General features: G+C 44.5%; 1 protein-coding gene across 6 annotated transcripts in view; it reads right to left on the bottom strand.

Annotated features, from left to right (window-relative positions):
* Nucleotides 1-8,155: 8,155 nt before the first annotated feature.
* The window catches only part of RABGAP1L (RAB GTPase activating protein 1 like), an 812,491-nt gene continuing 797,513 nt past the window's right edge, over nt 8,156-23,133 (bottom strand). For all 6 annotated transcript variants that reach the window (XM_004706718.2, XM_045297897.1, XM_045297898.1 and 3 more), the window contains 5 exons: nt 20,918-21,022; nt 18,028-18,111; nt 14,591-14,662; nt 11,425-11,622; nt 8,156-10,341 (listed from right to left, as the gene is read on the bottom strand). In XM_004706718.2, the coding sequence (XP_004706775.1) occupies nt 10,189-10,341; nt 11,425-11,622; nt 14,591-14,662; nt 18,028-18,111; nt 20,918-21,022 (612 nt within the window). In that variant the 3' untranslated portion in view covers nt 8,156-10,188. The remainder of the gene's footprint in view (nt 10,342-11,424; nt 11,623-14,590; nt 14,663-18,027; nt 18,112-20,917; nt 21,023-23,133) is intronic.

The following is a 23,133-nucleotide window of genomic DNA, read 5'->3' as shown; positions in this document are numbered from 1 at the left end:
GCTATCAGAAGATATAGTGTCTGGGGTCTTAAAGGCTTGATGATAAACAAGCCATTTAGCTGAGAAGCAACAAAGCCCACATGGAAGAAGTCCACCAGCCTGTGTGGTCGTGAGGTGTTGCTGGGATTAGGTAGCAGATATCAAAGACCCAGAACAAAAAAATCATATCAATGTGAATGAAGGGGCAGGTGGAGACCCAAAGCCCATTTGTAGACAATTGGACATCCCCTTACAGTAGGGTCACAAGGAACAGATGAGCCAGTCAGGGTGCAATATAGCAATGATGAAGCATACAACTTTCCTCTAGTGCTTTAATGCTTCCTACCCCCAACCATCATGACCCAAATTCTACCTTACAAATCTGGCTAGACCAGAGCATGTACACTGGTACAGATAAGAGCTAGAAACAGTGGGAATCCAGGACAGATAAACCCCTCAGGACCAATAATGAGAGTAGTGATACCAGGTGGGGAGGGGGAAGGTAGGGGGAAAAGGGGGAACAGATCACAATGATCTACGAATAACCCCCTCCCAGGGGGTCAGACAACAGAAAAGTGCGGTTTAAGGCATGAAAAAAAAAGTAATAAATTATCAAGGGTTCAAGGAGGGAGAGTGGGAGAGGGGGAAATGAGCTGACACCAAGGACTCAAGGAGAAAGAAAATGTTTTGAAAAAGATGATGAAAAAAAAATAACCCCCTCCCAGGAGGATGGACAACAGAAAAGTGGGTGAAGGGAGACATCGGTCAGTGTAAGACATGAAAAAAAATTTAATAAATTATCAAGGGTTCAAGGAGGGAGAGTGGGAGAGGGGGAAATGAGCTGACACCAAGGACTCAAGGAGAAAGAAAATGTTTTGAAAAGGATGATGAAAAAAAAAAAGATGGTGCAACATATGTCCAAATGTGCTTGACACGATGGATGTATGAATTGTGCTAAGAGCTGTGAGAGCCCCCAATAAACTGATTTAAAAAAAATAGTGAACACTGATTTGAACAAAGTCCAATGCCTGGTCCTTGGGTTTGAATAGAAAGGAATGCCGCCCACCTTACTGCCTTATTTTAAGTTTTGGATACATTTTCTCTTAAAAACAAAAACTTCTCATTCATTCACCACTTTCCACCAGTGCCCCACAGTTAGCCTTTCTGCTCATAGCAAACCTCTCAAAACCTACCAGATTCAGAGGCTATGTTCTTAATAGTTCAGACTGGCTTTTCATGTAAACCATCTCAACGTTTAAAATACTGCATGGATATACTAGCAGATGTCTATGGTCTGGACGGGCACAAGCTGTAATTTCAGACTCTGGCTGGATTCTGAACCAGGGTAGCTAGTGTTCCCCCCACCCCCACCCCCTTCGGTTCCAGAGGCAAGAGCTTGATGGCAGTGCCAACACCCCCTCTTGGAAATCTCTGCACACTGCCGCTCCTCTCAACAGAGCTCTGGAGGTTCCATTTCAATCATAGGGTACACATTGATTGCAGCAAGCACCTGACCAAGGAGTGGCCAATTTTTGCAAGAATTTAGTATATCTAGTATATCTCTGTTAGTAACTTGCCGTGAGGCCAAGTGAGCTTGCTCGTTGGGTGCATGGAAGCAGACAGGAAGCAGTAGCACCATTTTGCAAGACAAGCAGAGGAGCGGGGAGGAGGACAGTTGGCAGGTTCCCGGTGGCTTTCCAGGCCGGTCTGGGTTCCTCCTCAGGTGCAACTGCTTGCTATCTGGGGTCCCTGAGGTAGAAACAGTTTCTTGTTTAACATTGCCTTTTACATCCTTTCTTTAAACATTTAAAAATGAGAAGGTTTCCATTATTCTTATTGGCAGGCTCCTGATTACAAACAAGCTCAGTTCCTGTGTCTTTAAGAACTTGTAGATGGGGGGGCGCGGGGTGTAAATGAGCTGATGCCAAGGGCTTAAGTGGAGAGCAAATGTTTTGAGAATGATGAGGGCAATGAATGTATAAATGTGCTGTACACAATTGATGTATGTATGGATTGTGATAAGAGTTGTATGAGCCCCTAATAAAATTATTTAAAAAAAAAAAAGAATTTGTAGATGTCAGCACATCCAGCCCATGGCTATATGGGGCTCGAGAAACCATCAATACCAGCTAACGTCACAGACCTCACCAGAGAGAAGCACTTCCAACCCTCACGTTCCAGAAAACTCACTGCCATCTATCTAGTTGATGCCCACTCATGGCAGCCCTAGGACAGGGTAAAACTGCCCCTGTGAGTTTCTGACACTGTAACTGTTTACAGGAGTCGGACGCCCCATTTTTCTCCCACAGAGTGGCTGGTAGTTTTGAATTGCTGACCTTGTGGATCAAAGGTCAATGTGTAACCAGAGGGTAGAGTTCATTAAATATTTGACCTGTATGACCTCCGAATGATGTTCTAAATCTCCTATGGACCCTCTGCAGAAAAGGCACCCCACCCCTGCTTTAGAATAAAAAGGCTCGAAGCCTTTATTTAAAAGCTGCATGTGCACAGAACAGATACTTGTAATGAAGAACTTGTTTACGTCGGGTTGGTTCATTGGCTGCTAACCACAACATCAGCAGTTGGAAACCACCAGCCACTCTTGCAGGAGCAAGGCAAGGCTTTCTGTTCTCAGAAACAGACGGGCAGTTCTACTGGGCTCTGTAGGCTTGCTGGAAGTCGGAACCAGCTCAATGGCAGTGAGCTTGGTAGAGGGTTGGTTCCATTTCATAGTCAGAGCATATTTGCATAACAAAGAACAAATACCTAAATCAAACCTTCCTAACACAGGTACTCAACTGGCAACAGGGGATCTTGACAAGCAGAGCCCTTGGCAGTGCTGCTACACTGGGTATCACTTTGCAAAGGCAGCTTGCTGCAAACTCCTGTCGATGTTTTCCTTTCAGAGTTGACTGAAGTCTAGTCTAGCTGATTCAACAAAACTGGGTCCAAATGATTTAGAAGAAAGTCAGAATAAATCAGAAAGACACACAGGAACTTCAGAACAAATGTTTATTACTGCTCAAGGGGGCTGAAGGCAACGCAAAGCACTGAAAACATCACGGCTGGCTGACGGACACGGGCACCTTGCTGCCTTCTTGCATCGGTTTACTTCACAAGGCTTCCTTCACACACGAGACAAGGTACTAGTTCAGGTCAAGTTCATAACCATTATAAAAGTAAACATTTGTTTGGACAATGTACAATAGCACTTTTCTTATTAAGCATTACATTTATAGAATGTACTATACATAATACATGGAATTATGGAAACATCTAATTGGCCAGCACTGATAGAGACACTGACCACTAATGTTTCTTTTATCAACCAGCACTTCTTAGGCTAATTGACTCTTTATTCAAGAATGTGTTTTCATTAGAGAAGCCATGGGCAAAATCACAGGAATAACTCATAAAGGCAGAAAATATAGAATTTCTACCATCTCCTTGTGATGGGAAAGATACGTGTCAACTTGACTAGGCCATGATTCTTAGTGGCTTGGCAGAAGCTAGGCAATCATCCTCTGTTTTGTGATACAATATGTACAGCCAATCCATGGAAAGGGATGTTTCTTTGAAGGTGTGGCCTGTATCCAATACACATGGATGTTCTGGCCAAGTTAGCTGCATCCTGCTTTTTCTCCTCTGACCTCCAGTTCTTGGGAGGGAAGCCAGCAGCCTGCCGTCTGATTTGGGGTTTCTCAGCCCTTGCAACTATGTGTCAGGAGAAGCCTCCCGCCTGATCTTTGGCCACCAATCTGAGCCTTGCTAGCTTCCAAACTGCACAAGCCATTTCCTTAGGGGAAGAAGATCATACATTCTAGCGCAGCGGTCCTCAACCCGTGGGTCGGGGTTGAACGACCCTTTCACAGAGGTCACCTAATACATCCTGCATATCAGATATTTACATTATGATTCATAACAGTAGAAAAATTAGTTATGACGTAGCAACAAAAATAATGTTATGGTTGGGGGTCACCACCACCTGAGGAACAGCTTGAAAGGGTGGCGGCATTAGGAAGGTTGAGTACCACTGCTCTAAGGAGTCCTGGTGGTCCAGGGTTTAAGCACTTGGCTTCGAACCAAAATGTCAACGGGATGAAATCATCAGCTGCCCCTTAGGAGAAATGGCATTCTACTTTCATAAAGATGACAGCGTAAGAGACCCTGTGGGGCAGTCCACCTTCTCTGGAGTCAAAGTCGGCTCGACAGCAACAGGTTTGGTTTGGACCCATACACACAGGGGGCTTCAAAAAGTTTTTTGGGAAATTCCATTATCTTTTCATCCTACTTCTTCACAAGCCTTGTGAAGTAGCCTCACACACACACCTCCCTGCTTTTGCTTCTCCGGAGAACCCAACCAGAGACATTTGGTACCAAGAATGGTTCTAGCATGGATGAGTTTTCTGAATTGGCTCCCAAGCCTGGTCAGTCTGAAAGGTGCTGATGACCCTCCCTGCAGTCATAAAGAGGCATGGCTAACCCATGGCGTGAGGTCAGAATAAACCCAAAAGACCAGACTCGCTACCACTGCGCCAATTCCAACTCATAATGACCCCGCAGAACTGTCCCCGTGGGTTTCTACGGCTGTAATTCTTCAAGGGATTAGAGAGCCTTATCTTTCTCCCACAGAGTGACTGGAGGTTTTGAACTGCTGACCAAGTGGTTAGTAGCCCAATGTGGAAATATGAAAAATCCCACCACCAGTGGATCGAATATTTGGGGGAGCACAATTTTGTCAGAAGTGTAAGAAAGCTGGCTGGTTGATCCTAGTTTCACTAGATGATGTGGTGAAAAAAAGAGACATGTTCAAATGTTCAGAATCACAGTCACCAAGGAAAAGGTACTCCTATGGCCCCAAAAGAGGGCCCCACTTCTTGTAGTAACAGCATATGTGGGTGAGAAACCCAGTCTGTTACAATGATAATTGTAACTCCCAACCTCAGCTGGGGTTTGAAGTTAAATGAAGGCATTGATGGGGAAGAAATGGGGTTCTTAAACTTGGGGTGGGGTGAATGTGACATGGACATGAATTGGGGGTGGGGGAATAGGGTAGAATGTTATGGATTTAATTATATACCCCAAAATATGTTGTAGCGCTTCATTTTTGTGCCTAATTTTGGAACCCTGGTGGCATCATTATGTGTTGGGTTGCAAGGTCAGCAGTTCAAAACCACCAGCTGCTCCTCAGGAGAAAGATGAAGCTTTCCACTCCCATAAGGAGTTGGTCTTGGAAACCCAGGGGGCCGTTCTGCCATGTCCTGAGGAATCGCTGAGGCCAAGTGGACTCGATGGCACCGAGGTTGGTTTGGTTTGCACGTCTGTGGTTGCAATCCCATTTGGGAACTTGTCATCTTCGTTAGGTTAATGTGGCAACAAGATTAGTTAATGAATCAATACAGACACATGTACATGGACCCCTCCTCCAAGCGCTCAAGCAGCAGCAGCTGTAGAAATAGGGCTTTCTTCCAGAGCTGACAGGGAGAGGCAGCCCTCCCATAGAGCCAGCACTCTGAATTCAGACATCTGGCCTTCTACACGATGAGAAGAAATATTTGCTGAACCCGTCCATTTGTGCTAGGCAACCACGGTACTCCTCAACAAGAGAAATGTAGATGTTGGGAACAAAATGCACCCCTCCCCCAGCCCCCATTTGAACGGAAGATTCATGCATTACACAAACTAGAGAAACTGATGCGAAAGGCTACTGGGACATACTGTATTCTGGGACCACTTCGAGCTTTCTTCTGCTCTCACACCAGTCTGTTAATGCATTTATTACAATTTGATTTCTTAAATTTTATTCCACGAACATACCTATTGCCATCCAGTTGATTCAAAGTCCTACACAAGCCTACAGGCCAGACTAGAACTGCCCACAGGCTTTCTAAAGCTGCCTGTCGCCTCTTTCTCCTGTGGAGCAGCTGCTCACGGGGTCAAACCACTGAGCTCTCAATTAGCAGCCAAATGCTTTACCCATTGTGCCAGCAGGGCTCCATGTACAGTTACTAAAAGTTAGATGTTGATGGCAATATTTTACATGTTAAATGATTGTCATGAAAAAGGAAAATAACTTAAAATTTCCTGCTGAGCGGTTCGTTTTCTTGAACTTCGGACTACCCCTGTAACTCAGCCAAGGATGGAGGCGCAAAGAAGCGGGTGTAGTGCTGTCTGGAGCGTGTAGCAGATCCACACAGAGGTAGGCCTGAGGCCTTCTCTTAGATGGAAACCAGCACAGCCGCAGCCGATCCTCATTTGCCAGGGCTTGAGAGACGAGGGTGTTCACAAGGGAAAGGCCTGGCCTGTCCATCGTGCATGGACGCCACGCAGAGGAGGACGTGTCAGGGAGTCCGAGCCAGGGTGACTACCAGCATGAGCACCGAGAGGAAAGGAGCACTTGGCATCCGTCAGAGAGTAGCACGAGCGGCATGACGGAGCCAGTGCTACTCCTCCTCTGGGGCCATGTCTGGGAATCCCAGTATTTGGTTGCACCCTGGCACCTGGGCATACCAAATAGGCATGGAGGTTCCGATTTTAGCCACCTGGGGGAGGGGGTGCGATGGGATATCTAGAACAAGTTTTACAACAATTTGACAATTTTCTCATTTATCTGAAGCAAAAAAAATCTGAGCAGTTTGTGATTTAGTTTGCTTGTTTGTTTTTCCCCCCAGGGTACTTTACAAAACAGTAATCACCTTGCTAAGTAATTAGAAGAGATGAAACAAGCAAGGCATTTTTTCTAAAGATTGGGCTTCCTCTTACAGGGACCTAAAATAAAATAGACAACCACCTTAGTGTTTGATTCACAGTGTTGGCAGATAATTAGTAGACTGAATTCTGTTAAAATAAGAGACAGCTCAATCCCTTAGTTAGGTAAGTGATTCTCATTGTAGGTGACTGACCAACTCCTTTTAAAAATCTATTTCTTATACCCTAATCTGTGTATTCTCCTGATTTTCTCACTTAAGCTAGAAAATTAAGCCAGAGTTATTAATTGGAAAACATTTAAAGAAGATGGAGTAGGAAGTGGAGAATATTTGTGCATAGAATTATAAAACTGGGGGCGGGGGGAGGTAGAGAGCAAGATAAATACTATCACATCTCAAAATCAACAGAAAGATTCCTTTTCTAATTTACTGGGGAAATTTAGGAAAGCCAAAGTAGTAGTAGCTACTAATTGAACAACTGAAAGAGAGGAAGAGAGAGACATTAGTTCTGTGGAAAGTTAAACTCATAAAGCTGTAAGGCATTCTGCTTAAGTGTCTGGAACACACACTGAGATAGAGCTTAAGGAAACCGGGCTGCTTCAAGTTAAATTATAAGTACATCAGAGCTGTGACATGGCTCTAGAGAGGGGAAGCGACTAAGCATATGCACTGCAAAATTCAGCTTGCCTTCTTTCCGCCTTAAAGAATGTGTTAAAAAGCGATTCTTAAGATATAAAAGGTAATGAACTGCACGGTCACACTGAATTTCATTTCCTTATTCAGCAGAATGTAACAGAAAGAAAAGTCAGATTTCAGAATGTTGCAAGTGTTGGATTTCTGAAGCAATGTGTTGTTACACAGTGTGCCCTAAGAAGTGATCATCAGCCACACTCTGGGCTATTAGACCATGTCCTGGAACCTGCCTGGTTGATCTCTTTCTAAAGGAAATTCAAGAGGAGTGGCAATTTTCAGAACATAAATACAAATAAGAGAAATTAAAATGGGTAGTTAGTACTGGGATGCACGAGTCTTCAAACAGCACCCAGGATGGACATGTGGGTTGGAACAGTGCTATGATAACGTTTATGGACAATTCTATCATGTACAAAATGTTGAAAAGCCTTCATCTTCACTATGGCTACCGACCCAAAGTCAATAGAGAGAGGACGTGGCTGTATGTGCCAACACACAGATGCGGTCTGACGCTGAACGAGAGGAACAGCATTCTACCCTCCGACTCTTTGCAAAGAGTTCAATGGAAACTTGACAGATTTGTCATACTTTCAGAACGCATGTACCTGGTGGGGGTGTTTAAAGAATCAAAGTATGAAAATTGAATGATGTCCACAGGTAAGGGGTAACCCTAGAGCAATGTCATTTGCCCCTCACCATCAGAGCAAAATTATGCAACCGAGGCATGCTGTAGAATGTATTCGTTTGAGGAAATTAAAAACTAGCACTAGAATCAATGAGATTCACACAACAAAACAGCATCTTTAATTTAGCAGGCCATCTGAGAAGGCGACTTACCCAGGGCTTCTTAGAATCAAACATAAAGTAACAGTATAGTTGACAGATTGCACTACACGATTTATAGAAACAAACACCAAGATGTAATCTTCTAGTCATTATATATGTGCATGTCCATGTCTGTTTTTATTTTGCTTTTTAAGCTACCACTGAGGTACCATTGAAGTCAAAATAGGCACTCTGATAGTACCACAATTCAGTCGATTTCAGGGTAGATTCAGTGGCCTGTTTCCCTTCCTCAAAAGCAAAAGGTGAGTTGGTGACAACTAATCATTTCTAAACTTTTTCTTGGTCCTTATCTAAAACTTTTGGAATGTTGAGTGGTTTCCTCGTTTTGGTAAAAGGCAATGAATGTGACGAACGATGTCAAGACCAAAAGATTTCTGGAAGAAAAATATTATTTGATGAATGTGACAGTAACAAAATCCCTATGAGTTTACAGACAAAAAGGGTTTCATTTGTTCCAACCTCATCATTCTAGAGGAAGGATCCCATGACCAACCTGTCGTACCAGCTCCAAGGGTTAAGATGGCTGGTCTTTCCTTTGGACCTATACGAGTGGGTGACTCTTCACTTGATTGCAACCGCTGGCACCGATGGGAAGCACTCTGGCATGGCAGCGTGTTAAGGTCTTTTGCAAGCGATTATGTTCAACCATGAAAGCCTAGTGGAGCATCGGTCAATGTTACTATACAGAGCTGATAGTAGTTGAAAATCAATGTTGCCCTCACCAAAGTTTTCCTGCAAGGACATTTACTTATATAGACATGTTAAGTATAATTCAAAATATTGCCATCCACTTTTAAACAATAGCTTGACCTGTCAATGAGCTAAGTATCTCTATAAAGATTTTATACTCAATCAAAAATGTTACAAATGCATTTGGTATCTCTTTAGGGAGCTACCAAGATCAGGAAAAGTTGCCTAACATTAAGATGATGTGAAGCTGACCTTTATTTCCCATTTCAATGTGACATCTTTAATAGGGTTAGCATGCATTAGTGTCTCCTTAACAAGGAAGTGTCAGCACTCAATGCAATGCTCAGTCCCGCCTCTGTGTTCCACTGATCTGTATTTGGAACAATCGATTCCATTCTAAGCACGATGACGACGGGCCTGCACCTTCTAGGCTTCTCTGAAAAGGTTCTCTAAGTCTGAAACTCACAATTCCCTGCTCTGAATTCATGCTGGCCAGTGTGACTCATGTCCACACTTGGGCATATTGAGGAACTTCGAGCTCCCAGGTGGAGTTCCTAAACAGTGTCTATTCGGGTACATGATGACTGTCACCCTTTTACACAGTGTGTCCCTCAATAGCCTGTTTGTTCCGAGGCCCGGGGCACTTCATTTCCTGATACACGAAACCGAAGGGGGCAACGCCCCTTCTCTGGGGTCTGCTCAAGCTGACAGGGGAGATCCTGACCCCCGGAAACCAGCGTCAGGCGGAAAGAGGATGGAGGGCCGGCAGCCCTGTAGTGTGCTTTATCTTGGAGTAAACCCTGGAATGTGAGGGGAGGGGCCGAGGTGTCCCTCCCGTTTTGTTTTTGCTTCTTTTGGCTGAGACAGAGATCTATCCTATCCCTCCAACCTTGAACAGATGCCTGCTTTTTGATGGAAGACAAAAATAATGACCAATATTTAGCTCTAAATAAAAAGCATCTAGCTCAGAATTACCGATTTCCCACTAACATCCAGGCATGTAAAACAAAGCATCGTACTATAAAGCACCTGAACATGGCCTTCCAGGAAGAAGTTGGGAAAATGGGTCTCCAACAGAAATCGGGGGTGAGGTGGGGTGGGGGTTAAAGAAGGTTCCTTTGAAAGGGGTGGAGCAAGACAAGAGTGAGCGTTGTGGAAAGGTTCTGGCTTCTGTCTGCTCCCCTCTACTTCCCTTCAAGGGACACCAGGCTGACTCCTCCCTGCGAGGCTTCCGGCTTTGATTTTCGTGCTCTTGGCCAGGGGCTTGCTGCCACTATGTGCTCTCCTTCGGAGACTGGCTGGCCGGGGGCGGCTGCAGTGGCTGAGTGCTTGTGGCTGTCTTGATAGAGCTCAGGGTTTTGCTAAACCAAGAGTTTTTTGCAGCTTGGATTTCATTCATGAGAGCTCCTCTCTGATGTTCAAGTTCCTAAGGCAGGAAAGAAAATCATCGGAGTTATGCGATCGCTTTCTGCCTGTCTGAAGATGAGCATTAGAGTCCAGCTTTTTCCAGTCCCCAGACCAGTGCAGACATTGCTTTCCACCCACAAGACCCAGGGGACACTTAAGGGGCTGCTTTCTAACAAGAAACAAGAAAAGCAGAGCTGCTGGGACTGCCACCAAAAGCCAGAATCCATGCTTTCTCTGAACAGGGAGACGAAAGCTCATTTTACTTTTATCGTGCGTCTCTGTAATGTAGGTCGAAGCTTAGGTGTAGCTTGTAATCAGTTAACAGGTTGGCTTCATGTTTAAGAATACGCAAGAATATACATTACAGACTTAATTTTTACTGATCCTTTAAGTGTGAACAAGTCCCCAAGACACACACAGGGCCCAGAGCAGGACATGATTAAGGACAGTGTGTGGCACAGGTTGGTGCCCCCATGGCCGGGCCCAAGATGGTGATGGGGCCGCCCGCCAGGAGCCAGGACGAGCTTGTCACTATGTTATCCTCCAACGTCGGCGGGAAGATGTGGGGAAAGGATTTGCCAAAATCGGCTAAAGAGAAGCTCCCAAGAGAAAAATTGGCGGCAGTGAGTATTCAACAGACAGGGAAGGAAACGGCAGAGAGGTCTGACTAAAGAGTGCATAGAGGAGAAGAGCATGGGGCCCCTCGTTTCGGATCAGCTACCAAGTGGCCATTATGTCTAGCAATATATATATATAAATAGTGCATAGAGGAGAAGAGCATGGGGCCCCTCGTTTCGGATCAGCTACCAAGTGGCCATTATGTCTAGCAATATATATATATTGCTAAATATATATATAAAAATCTCCCAGGGTTAACCAAGATTAATTGTCTGCAAAATGTCACTTTAATTATTATAATTTATTTTAAAGCCAGGCGTTTGTTTATATCAGTGTTTAACATAAATGTGATTGTGCAAGACACCATGTGGCTATAAGATGCCATGCTGCCCCACAATTGGCTTTACACAGGCATGCCCTACGGTGCTCACGAAGAACCACTAACTGATGGGTTTTCTTGTTCCCCTTTGATCAGGTCACCTACCTGGATTTTACACTTGGCCTCCACCAACTGCAGCTTGGTCTGAGCCAATTCCAGCTCCATCTCCCTCAGCTGCTTCTTGAGCAAGTCCTTCTCATCATCCGTCTCCACGCCCTGGTTCTCCTGGCTTACGGCTGCTAGCTTCACAGCACCCTCCTTGCTGAAAATGTCGCTGCAGTGTTTGCATGCCATCATTTTACCCTGAAATAGCCCAAACAGAGACTAACTTCAAACCGCATGTCATGTGAAAAATCACTTTCAGGACCAGGATGGCATGATTTTTACACAGGTGCCGCATACTGTCGGCCAATGCAGGATCCTGTTTTGAAGAGAATTATTTCTTCTGCTCTACAACCAAAGCTATTTCAGTCAGCACAAACCCCAACATAACCCAGCACACCCATTCCACCACCACAGAGCTTATTCCCACTCATGATGATGTGAGAGGGCACAGAAGAACCATCCATAGGGGGTTCTGAGATTGGAAGTCTTCACGGCGCAGACTGCCTCATCTTTCTCCTGAGGAGCAGCTGGTGACTTTGAACCGCTGACCTTGTGGTTAGCAGCCTTCTTCTTCAAGTATCTCTGTGAAAAAAAGGCCTTATAGTCTCTCTGAAATCTGCTCTAGAACGTTTGTTGACTGAGTGCTTTCCAGATGGCAAGCCCCTGCCATAGTCCATGCCGTCAATCCTAGAGCCAGCGTCTGAGCAGGTACCTTTACCACCCCTGAAATAAAGGAGATGTCCCTGAACAAATTATGTTACATGGGATCCTAATTTGCTGTGTACACGACTTTCACCAAAAACACAATGAATGTTTTATTATATACTAGGAAAAAGAGGATGGACTTCAGAGAGCGGCTTCCTAGCTTCGATTCTCACTCCTGCTAACAAGCGAGGCATCCGTGAGCAAATTCAATTCCAGTTTTAGGCTCCTCGTCATCAAAAGAAAACAGCAGTGTACTTTCTAGGGTAGAGACTCAGGGTGATGAAATGGGTCAGAGCTGAACTACTAATCAAAAGGTTGGCAGTTCAAGTCCACTGGGAGACACCTCAGAAAAAGGACTTGTGATCTGCTTCCAAGCAATCTCAGCCTTGCACACTGCAAGGAAAAGCACTCCTCTGCATGGGCGGGCTTGCCGTGAGTCAGCACGAATCCATGACAACCCACAGCCACCCTTTCCTAGGAGTGCTGTGACGGGGAGGACGTATTTGAAAACACTTAGGGCCGCGTACATACGTATGTGCTTACTAAATAAATATTAGCTCTTTTATTATTATTTATTCCAGCTAGAACGTAAGTTCAAATTTCTCTTCCTTAATGCCATGTCTTTTCATTAGGCAGTCCCACCTACTTCCCCAGCATCCTGTTTCTTAGCACCCACACGAATCACACCAGTCTCCTGTTTTTTCCCTGAGTCTTTACTTATGCGATTTCCTCGTGTCCTCGAAAAAGGCGCCTTTGGCCTGTAGTTCTGATTGTACTTTCTTTACAACTCTACGTTGTTCAAATGCTTCAAGTGCCCATGAAACGTGATCTGCTCCTGCAGGAAGAGTCTAAGCTCCTAGTCACATAATTTCTGTGAAATAAATAATGTAAACAGTAGCTGCTCAATAAAGCCCTTAAAGTGACTGGTAGCATTCTTTGTTTCATTTTTATTTCTATAGAGATTTTAGTTGAGGAGAGCTAATGCCTTTTATACTCCAATAATTTTTCAGCTGAGTATTGGTCAGTGTGTCTACAGTGCACCGAGAATAACAAGTGATGGGGAGAAAGCGGGTAAAGTAGACCAGAAATGGAAGGTATGAACTCAAAATGTTAGCAGGTTTGGGGAAGGAATCCACCATCCTCATACTCATTAATATGCTGAGGCAGAAGTTTTAAAACATGAAATAAGGGGGGAAAAAACCCCCAAAGCAGGGTTTTTTTATGGCTACAATATTAGCAAAGTTCTCTTTTTTTCAGTTTCCATAATTCAGGCTTTCAGATTACAACTTTTCTAAACAGGGATGGCATTGATTGAGCATTTCCAATGTGCTAGGTACTAAGATAAGCCCACTATACAATCGACTCATGGATCCCCTGGCAAACCACACTCAGAACTAACTGTGTGCTTGTTTGTTTACTGGGTACATGCAGCTAGTCCTCAGGGACATGCATTATGTACTGCGTTGCAGGTCAGTGTTGGGGATGCTGTCATTGTCATGACAACAAGACAAATAGAGTCCAACTGATAAAGACGCTGATAATAATAAAGACTTTAAAAAGCGAGCTATTTGACTTACATCCCAATCGATTATGAGTGTTGTCAGAATGGAACCTCATCGTATGCTGAAGACTATTTGTTTACTTTATTTCATCTTCAAGATGATCTTATGACACACGTAATATCCATATTTTACAGAGACAATGTGAAATTTAGAGCTGTTAACTTGTCCCAATTTTTTATGAAATGCTAAGATTTTACAAGTATAAAAATCAAATGCACTCAAGTAAAATGCGGTCAGGTTTCTGTAGCACTTGGTCCCATGAGGTTGACTGCCAACACCGCCTCCTTTGGTATAATCCTCTCTTCACAGAAAGCAGAAACATAAAGAGCTAAATTTACCACCAGGGGGCAGCAACTCAAGAAATGCTGCAGGCTTGCTTTGCACCAGAAATCTGTTTGTTGGTAGGAAGATTGAGTTTGCAGGTTTCTTTCAAAGCAAACTACAATTTGATGGAAGAATCAGCCCTTTACTAAATACCTGTGCATGTGTTTCCCAGCCATATCCTATGTTCCCCACAGTATTCACTGTGCTTGATGTAATATGCTGAAGATTCCCAGACTGCTGTAGCCAGAGTAGGGACAGAGCAACATGGCTCTAAGGCCCCTTATGACCATAGCTGATTCTTACAGCCCTTCCTGCATCCTGCCTCTGGCAGCCCACCTCATTTTGTGGGAGCATAACTTTTCAGTCGGCAGGGCAAGGGGACACACTCGGGTTAGATAGAGGCACACAATTCCCCATGAAGATTCTTTCAAACAAAGGTGGACGGCGACCATGGTGTCTGCAGGCAGTAGTGCTGATGGAAAGCAGCATGTAAGGTGATTTCCCAGCCAGGCCCTCACTCAATCTGTGTGAAGCTGGAAGCAATGACACCACCGAATTAGCTCTCTCGTCCTTACCTTGACCACTTCCAGCTCCTCCTTGCTGGCTGCTTGCTGCTTCTCCAGCCTAGTGCTTAACTGGGAACAGATCTAAGGGAAAGAACAAAAGATTTTCATTACTAGAAAACAGGCTGATTCTTGCAGCATGTGCTCATAACTGTTTCTCAACTCACATACATCAATCTGGCATCTCTGATTCTCGAACAAACTTTCCAAATGAGCAGCAGTGCAAATGCCAGGCCCTTCTTCAAGGAGCAGCAGAAAGCCCAGGAGGGTTTCATGATAAAGCACATCTCTATCTTAATCAGTAGAGGGTAAAAAGACAAAGGATACATGTAGCCTGTTTCTGTTGGTCTTATGTGACTAGCTCTAGTGAATCCCTGAGTATCCACTTTATGCAAGGGACTCTGCTGGCTATCTGGTGGGAAGAATTCCGAGTCAGATACGTGTCTGGTCTACAGTCAAAGAAGTTTTCCTAAGAAGTGATGGAGTGAATAAAACAGTCAAAATGGCTGGAGAATAGTAACCCAGGCTGACACAGTGATGCATGTAACTCCAGATCGTGGGTGCTGGAGCTTAAGGATGGCACAGCTCTACTATTTTCTAGCTGCGTGACCTTGAGCAAAGTCACGAATCTTTCTATACTGTAGTTCCCTCGTGTGTGGAAAGTGTCATGCTGTGACAATCATGAAAACGTAATGAAAAAGGTGAGTATTGAGCCTGGCCCGGAGGAGGTGCTCAATAAATAAGGCCTATTGTTATTATTGGTTCTTAAATAAGGTACCAACAGGTACTAGGAACAGACAGAAAGACGTGTTTACAAAGCAGAAAAATTTCCCCTTAAAAATATGGAACATTTAAATCTACTGACTGAACTGGGAATATTTTAATTTAGAAAACTAAAGGTAAAAATGGTTAGGGAATGGAACATTTTAAAAAGGCAGTCTGAACTAAAAGTCTAGGCGGTTTACTTCTATTATCAAAGCATACACACAAAATTCCTAGTCTCCTAAAAACTAACTCTAGAGACCACAGCCTGTGTGTTGAGTTCAATCATTAACTTCTCTAATTACCCAGACTAAACACTGATGTATACATTATTTTATTAATTTAATGGATCTGTAAAAAGAAGCATGTTCTTTACTCTTTTTATGGATAATATGCCCTTTTCAAGATAAATCAAACCACTTTGAAATACCAAGAGCCAACTCAAACTGTAGAATACATTTAGATTAAGTTTTTAATTCTAATTATTTTCAAACAGATGGGTCTGTTGCCTTTTGCATTACTGGAAGCGTATGCCAAGTAATATTCAAGAATAGCCCCAAGGATTACTATTTGAAGATTGCCACATATAGCGGCCACCCATGGCCTAATGTGACAATGGAAAAACACTGCATTTGAACAGAGAGCACATGTCTTTCAGGATCCTGGTATTGGTGAATGATTTCCCATTCCTTCTCCCACGTACTCCAGTTTAAAACGTCAAGGTCCTTTCAATAACTTTCCTAACAAGAAGTGACCACCTTCTGTTTCTCCACTTTCACTACTTATTAGAGGGCAGGGCCTCGTTTCTCCCTGGGATGCAGGTGTACACCTTCACTGGTCCGGTTCGTGTCATTGCTCATGGGTCTCTCTACTTGGTTCCACAATCCTCATGGGAATAGATTAGTGCCAGTACGATCTCTCTGACCACGCCATTCTCCCTCTAGACAATCCCTACCAGTGTCTTACAAAGTAAAATATGAACACCTCAGCCTGGCCCGAAAGACTTTTCTGATCTGGGCCCCAATTCACCTTCTCTTCTGCAGGCCAAACCCCTGCCCAACCAAACTCTTCTCTGATTGCTAGCCCCCCGCTCTGCTTGTTTCTCCTCTCTGTCCTCCTCCCCAATCTTCCTGTATCCAAGCCATCCCTCTCCCAACTCTTCTCATGCCCCAAGTGTACTAAGTTCCCTTTCCTCTTATAAATGCCCAGGCATTACCTCCCCATTCCAATACCAGCTAGCTACGTGGGGAGAGAAAATGAGTCAAACTGATTCATCATTTTGTTGCCCATAATATCAAGCCTCGCACATAGCAAGCACCAAATAAACACATTGGTTATCATGAAACAGTTTGGCTCTGAAGTCTTACTTTAATCAATCTTTCTGAAGATAAGGAATCCATTAAAAAATACACACAATGATGATGTATAAAGTGAACTAAAGCTCTTACTGCTTATGCTGAGTCAGAGGTATTCTACAGGACAGGGTAGAACGTCCCTATGGATTTCTGAGATAACTCCTTATAGGAGTAGAAAACCTTGTCTTTCTTCCACAGAGCTGCTGGTGGTGTTGAACTACTGACCTTGCAGTTAAGCAGCCCAACTCGTAATCACTATACCACTCCAAAATAGCGTGAGCAACAAATGATATTTTTGTTTATATTACAGCAATGTATGCTCAATGTATTATCTACCTCTGGTTGGCGAGATTGAGGCAGGCTTGTTTAACTCTCTTCTGAATTTTCTACAAGGAGCCCTGCTGGTGCCTTGGCTAAGTGCTCTCATGAAAGGTCAGGGCCTCAAACCCGCCAGCAGGTCCATGGGAGAAGTGTTGAGCCTTGACAGCCCTATGGTCCCATGCTCGCCTTTTCTATTCTGTCACGGGGTCACCATGAGTTGGAGTTAACTCTGCAGCAGTGGGTAATGGGTAATTTTCTACACTTGAACATACATTTAATTGCATACAAACAACAACATTAAACATTAAAGAACAACAGAATCTGCACCTCTAAGTGAGACAGGTTACCCAGGAGAATCCTGGGCTCAGAGACAGTGCAGGTGCCTTTTGTTCTAGAAACCTGGAACTTAAGCAGTCTGCCCAGACTCTCTTAGGGGTGGCAGGATTCCTTGTCATGTCTCCATATGACCAGGAGGAAGAGGAAGATGCCACTGGAGCTGGAATGAGGGTGTTCTGGGGCCACTCTTGAGACGGGGTGAGAAACATCCTTAAGGACACAAGCCCTTTGGTGGCATATGACTGAGCTTCCTGTTGGTGTCACCTGCAGGGGGTACCGCCACACAGTCAAGGGGGACACTGAGCAATACACCCAGTCCTGAGAACACAGAGGGTAAGTGATCCCCTAGCTAGTTAATAGAGTCACTAAACTTCTGTTCTTGGCAAAGAGGCAAATGCTACCTTTGTGATCTACTAGCAATTAGCTTCTGAGCGGAGCACAGGCAGGATCTCAATGGCCATAAGGTTTCCTGTCCCTTTAAATTTGTCAAACACTAAACAACCAACACACTGCTTTAATCAAGATGTGCAACCACTATATTGGAGAACATGTAGTACCACATGTAATGAATTTGCGTTCATTGTTCTAGAAATTCTAAACACAAAAATGTCTTCTCCCTAAAGAAAAACAAAAGCAATAACTTGTACAGCAGCAAAAACAGCAGCGGCACCTTACCTGTTTATACTCAGCAATGATAGCTGTGGTTTTCTTTATTTCATATTCTGCCTTCTCCAGCTGTTTCCTGAAGCCTTCTTTTAGCTAGAGAAAGTGAGAGTGGGCCAAAATCTTAGGAAATTTGGACAAACATTGATACTCGCGTTGGCCTGACTCAGTCAGTGACAATGTCCACAGGTATAATAATGGTATACTGTCCCACCAGAGTTCCAGCTTGAGAAGCTGAAAGACCTAATCATTTCAAAAGACGCAGAAATCTCACTCTTCCTCTGTGAAGTTTAAGACAAATGAACAATCCCATGAAAAAAATGCTTATGCTATTAATTTTGTTAACATATCACTAATGCAGTTTCTACAATCCTTATCCTGATAGGAATCTAAAAACATCAAGGCAACACTGGATGGTAAGCTTCTTAATCTTTTAAGAAATTTTTAATAAATAATTTTATTGGGGGCTCTTACAGCTCTTATTATTTTCTTATCTTGGAGCTCATGTAAGGTATGAAAATAATACTCATTTATAATTTATCAAGGGTTCATGCAGCTAGGAAAGCGGGGAAGGGAGGAAAAAAATGAAGAGCTGATACCATGGGCTCAAGGAGAAAATGTTTTGAAAATGATGGCAACGTATGTACAAATGTGCTTGACACAATGGACATATGGATTGCTGTGACTTTTAAACATCTTGATGTTATTGTCAATTACTAGGGGGGAAGTGCAGGCCTTGTTATTCATAGGCTGCTACGGTCACTATTGCCACTTCTCTAGCGACTCGGGGGACTGGAATGGGAGCAAGATGAAGACAGGAGCCCTTGGGAAAGACAGGCTATCCAAGGGTATTTAAAGCAGCTTGAAAGGAGCGAACACACTTGGTATGGTCACCAAAGGTTTCATTACAAGAGCACTCTAGCGTCACAGTTATTTTTGTGGCTTAGAAGCTGTCGCGTTCTAGAGAGGGCCAGGTAAGGTGGTGAGAAAGCTCAGCTGCCAGCAGTTAAAAGGAAAGCATTCAATCCCGACAGCTTTTGAATAATCAATCAAACAAAAACCAAACTCTGCTTGACCTGTAAGTGCGTAATCGAAAGAAAGCTGAAGTTCACAATGCAGTGTTCCAAATTATTAATAGGGTGCATGTTCAACTTGTTAATTAAAAAAAAAGTAAAAAACAAAAACAAAAACAAAAAAAAACTTGCTAATTCAGATTACTGTAATTTATCATTAATTTCTGACCATCAGCAGATTTCTAAAATACCGTTATATCGGCTACACTGGACAAGTAATTTGTAAGTTAGACGGACTTAAACCTCCTGGTGTATATTAGTCTCTATTCTCTAGCTGCTGGTGCTGTGAGCTAAGCAATGAGCCACTAACCGCGAGGTCGGTGGGCTGCTCCCATATAGCTTTTTGGAAACCCTAGATAGGGCCACTGTGAGTTGGCACTGACTCAATGGCAGTGGATTTATTCTCCTGCTTAACTCAATGGAAACAATACTCTTCTCATGATAATGCCCCACTGACGTTAGGACAGGTAGCTGAACGGCTTGGCATAGGTAACATTTAATTTATTTAACCCATAGCTGCTGCTTCTGACAAATGAGAATAATTCCTACTCACAGGGCACCCTTATGAAGGAGATACGATTATGGGGAGTGCAGAGCCCCTGGCGTTGTTTCTGGTGCACAGTGGCGAAGTGTGCAGGTCCCGATATTCATGGGTCACTCCGTGTCTGTGGAACCGTGAGGGCAGGCAGAGCACAGGCAACTCACAGTTCATTTGTCAAGAGCTTGGCCTCCACCTGACGTCCAATAGTGACCCAAAGAAGGCCAGAGATAAGGAAATAGAACTCATCCAGACACCTACATAATCCAAAAGTTGGATAGTCTACCCTTGAAATCTTCCGATTCAGTGAAAAGGACATTACAGTAAAGGCCAATGATTCCGTTCACTATTTTCTACTGTGGGGATAACCCATCACTAAACACTGTATAATTCCACCAACCAAAACAGTTCACTGCCAACTGACTCAATACTGACTCATAGCGACCCTATAGGATAGAATAAAACTGACCCTGTGAGCTTCCAAGACTTTAACTGTTTATGGGAGTAGAAATCCTCATCTTTCTCCCATGGAGTGCTGGTAGTTTTGAACTTTGGACCTTGAAGATTTCAGCCCAACACGTAACCACTACATCAACAGGGTTCCTCTGTATAATATCTGGAAGGTGCTAACTAACACACCCTTCTTTTATGTGTAACTTTCTGAAATTTTTTTCTTGATTATTGAATATGGGCCTTTGCAATAATTTGTGCTGTTATATAGTATTATGAATGCCTCAGAATAAGACTCATTAAAACATTTAAGTTAAAAATCATGATGATTTAAGAAGGTTCTTTACTTTATGTTAGTTGCATTAGTAAAAGTCAAACATGGCGTTGGCAGTGGATTCCACTTGGTTGTGCAGCAAGTCCACTCTGTGTCAGCCCCTGGCGAATGCTGACAAGGATGGGGAGCACTGGTGAGGGCAGCTGCTCAGCCTTAGAGGAACCGGAAGTTTGACCCATTGGCCTGAGAGGCCCCTCCCATTCCTGTGCTGCACTCCTTTACAATGGTGTTATCGTCCAACTGATTATCCTCAAAATTCACACGCAGACTATAGAGTACTCACCTCAAAGCAAAGGGTTTCTTTTTATATCCCCAGGGAGCATAGGGTTTGGGTGCTCTACCAAGAACACGCGTGCTTCTGCCCAGGCACAGCTCAGGAGAATTAAGCAAGGCTGACTGAGGCAGAGGCTATGCAGCAACTCCCAAAGAATGCTCAAGCAATGCATCGGAGACGTCCTTTCTCCTGGAGATCCCACAAAAAGAAAGGCCCCTACATAGGCCCGTTACCTGGGCAGTCTCTTCCTCTTGCTTCCTCTTCTCCTCCTCAGTCTCCACCAGCCTCTGTTTGGTCAGGAGGAGCTCCTTATTCAACACGTCTGCCTTGTCTTCCGCCTGCGAAGGAGGGCATGTCGCAGTCACAAAGAGGGTGACGCCAGGGGGGGTGCTCTCTCCAAACCATCCCAGTTGATAGTTTGTGCGCCAATATTACCACAAGCCATTCTTTCCCTTCTGGCTCCCTCAGGGGGTGACAGTCTGAATGCCAACCATACCAGACACTTGGCATACAGTATCTCTAATCCTCAAAACAGTACTGATTGTACAGAGAGTGAAACGTGAGGTTTGGGGAGATTAAATAACCGTATGGAGGTCACAAATCTAATATCAGAGCGGTGATCTGAATTCAGACTTGCATTCCATCAAAGTCCTGTTCTGTCTAACACCTCTAACACCTCTTAAGCATTTTCCCCAGATGTTACAGCAGTGCTCGCTTGGAGCCTGTGACTGGATCTGATGAGAGAAGACCTCAGGGAGAAGCTCCTGGCTGGGGGAGGGCAGGGTACATTCAGAGACGGTGATTGGACAGGCTGAGCATGGACAACAGGTAAGTGAGGAAACTGACTCACACAGGACAGCACTGAGGAAACTGACTCACACAGGACAGCAAATACAGTGCGGAGAAATTCAAACCAGGAGCCAGTGGTATAGATGGCAATGGGGAAGCTCAAGTGTGGAGACTAGGAATCCAGGTAAGTAAGACTGTATTTCTAGAATGGCAGAAGAGCTCAGAGAAAGGACTGTGGTTTTAACTTGAACGCAACCTTCAAGAAGAAAGCATGGCGCGTACATTCAGCTGAACTAAGGTGTGTCTACTTCACATGGTGTGCATACTGAGCGAGTAACGGCATCTCCTGTGCGGCAGAAACGCTGTCAGAAGGGGCTAGTGCCTGAAGGGCATCCTGCTCCGGAACATGGACAGTCAGGGAAAAACGGTCAAACAGAATGACACCGCTGCAGCCAGGGTCCAAACATAACTGGGGCAGGCCAGGCAGTGTTTCCTTCTGTCGTACATCAGGCTGGTACAAACCAGGCCCAACTGGATGGCACGTAGGAAAAACGACAATGTGTGTAGGCTTTACAGTCTGGGCCCCTCCCCTGATCCTCTAGGTCTCAGTTTCAAGTTCACGTCTTCAGAGCAGCATTCCCTGATCCCTGTCCCCACTCACTCTCATCTAAATTCCCATTAAATCTCTCATCTTTTCCTTGATAGTACTTAGTACATGTGGGATGGATGTCTTGCCACGAGACTGTATGTTCCAGGAGGCAGGGACCAAGGCTCTTTTTCGGCATTACCACATCCCCCACCCCTAGCACAGTGCCTGCCACAGAGTGGGCATTACCTAAGCGTTTGGGGGAATGACCAGACCAGGCTCCGTGAGCCACAGTAGGAGTGGACTGCATGTGGTGCATGTACAGCCAGCAGAGGGCCCCGGGTAAGCTCAGGAGAGAGAGCCACAGATGCACGAGGGAGGCAGCTCTTTGAAAGAAGCTACCCCTGACTGACAGCAGCAAAACGTTCTCCACGTCATGGGGAAAACTGGCCAGGCTGCCTTCTGTCTGGTCTTCGCCATCTCCCCTACATGTCCAGATGGCCCAGCCAGCAGTGTGCTGGGTACTGGCACCAAAACTGCCCTCCGGTTTCCCTGTTCTCACTGTCTTAGAGCTCCTGATGGCCCATGCCCCACTGGCTAGAGCTCTGCTATCAGAGCATTTGGGGATGGGAGACAGGTAAGGGGACAAGGATCCTTTTACATGACTCTGGAATTTGTGATGCACTAGATTTTATGGTGAGGCGCCTTCCTCACAAAAGAGCATCCTAGAATGAGAGGTGAGTCTCCAAAACACAACCTTCGGTTGCAAGTTAAGTTTTCATAAATTCTAAGCTATTCAATATAGAATCTTAGAACTGCAAGTCAGATGTAAACTGGGAATGCGGCCCCAAGTCTCTGCAGGCTGGTCTGAGTGCCGTGACTGCGCCACAAGCCCTACCTCAGAGCAAGAGCAACCCACCCCCAGCCCCCTCCTCCCTCCTAAATAGGGCTGCAAGGAATGCTCCTTACAGTGCCCCCTATCCTTGCCACACTGTGGATAGAATCCTTTAAAAATAGGTATCATGATACTGTGAAATAAATACTTCCATAAGTTCAGAAATTTGCAAAAAACTT

This window comes from Echinops telfairi, unplaced genomic scaffold (genome assembly GCF_000313985.2).
Source record: "Echinops telfairi isolate 266 unplaced genomic scaffold, ASM31398v2 ScPeMD7_7424;HRSCAF=8462, whole genome shotgun sequence".
In the NCBI taxonomy this organism is placed as follows: domain Eukaryota; kingdom Metazoa; phylum Chordata; class Mammalia; order Afrosoricida; family Tenrecidae; genus Echinops; species Echinops telfairi.
This window is presented reverse-complemented; position numbering and strand designations above follow the sequence as displayed.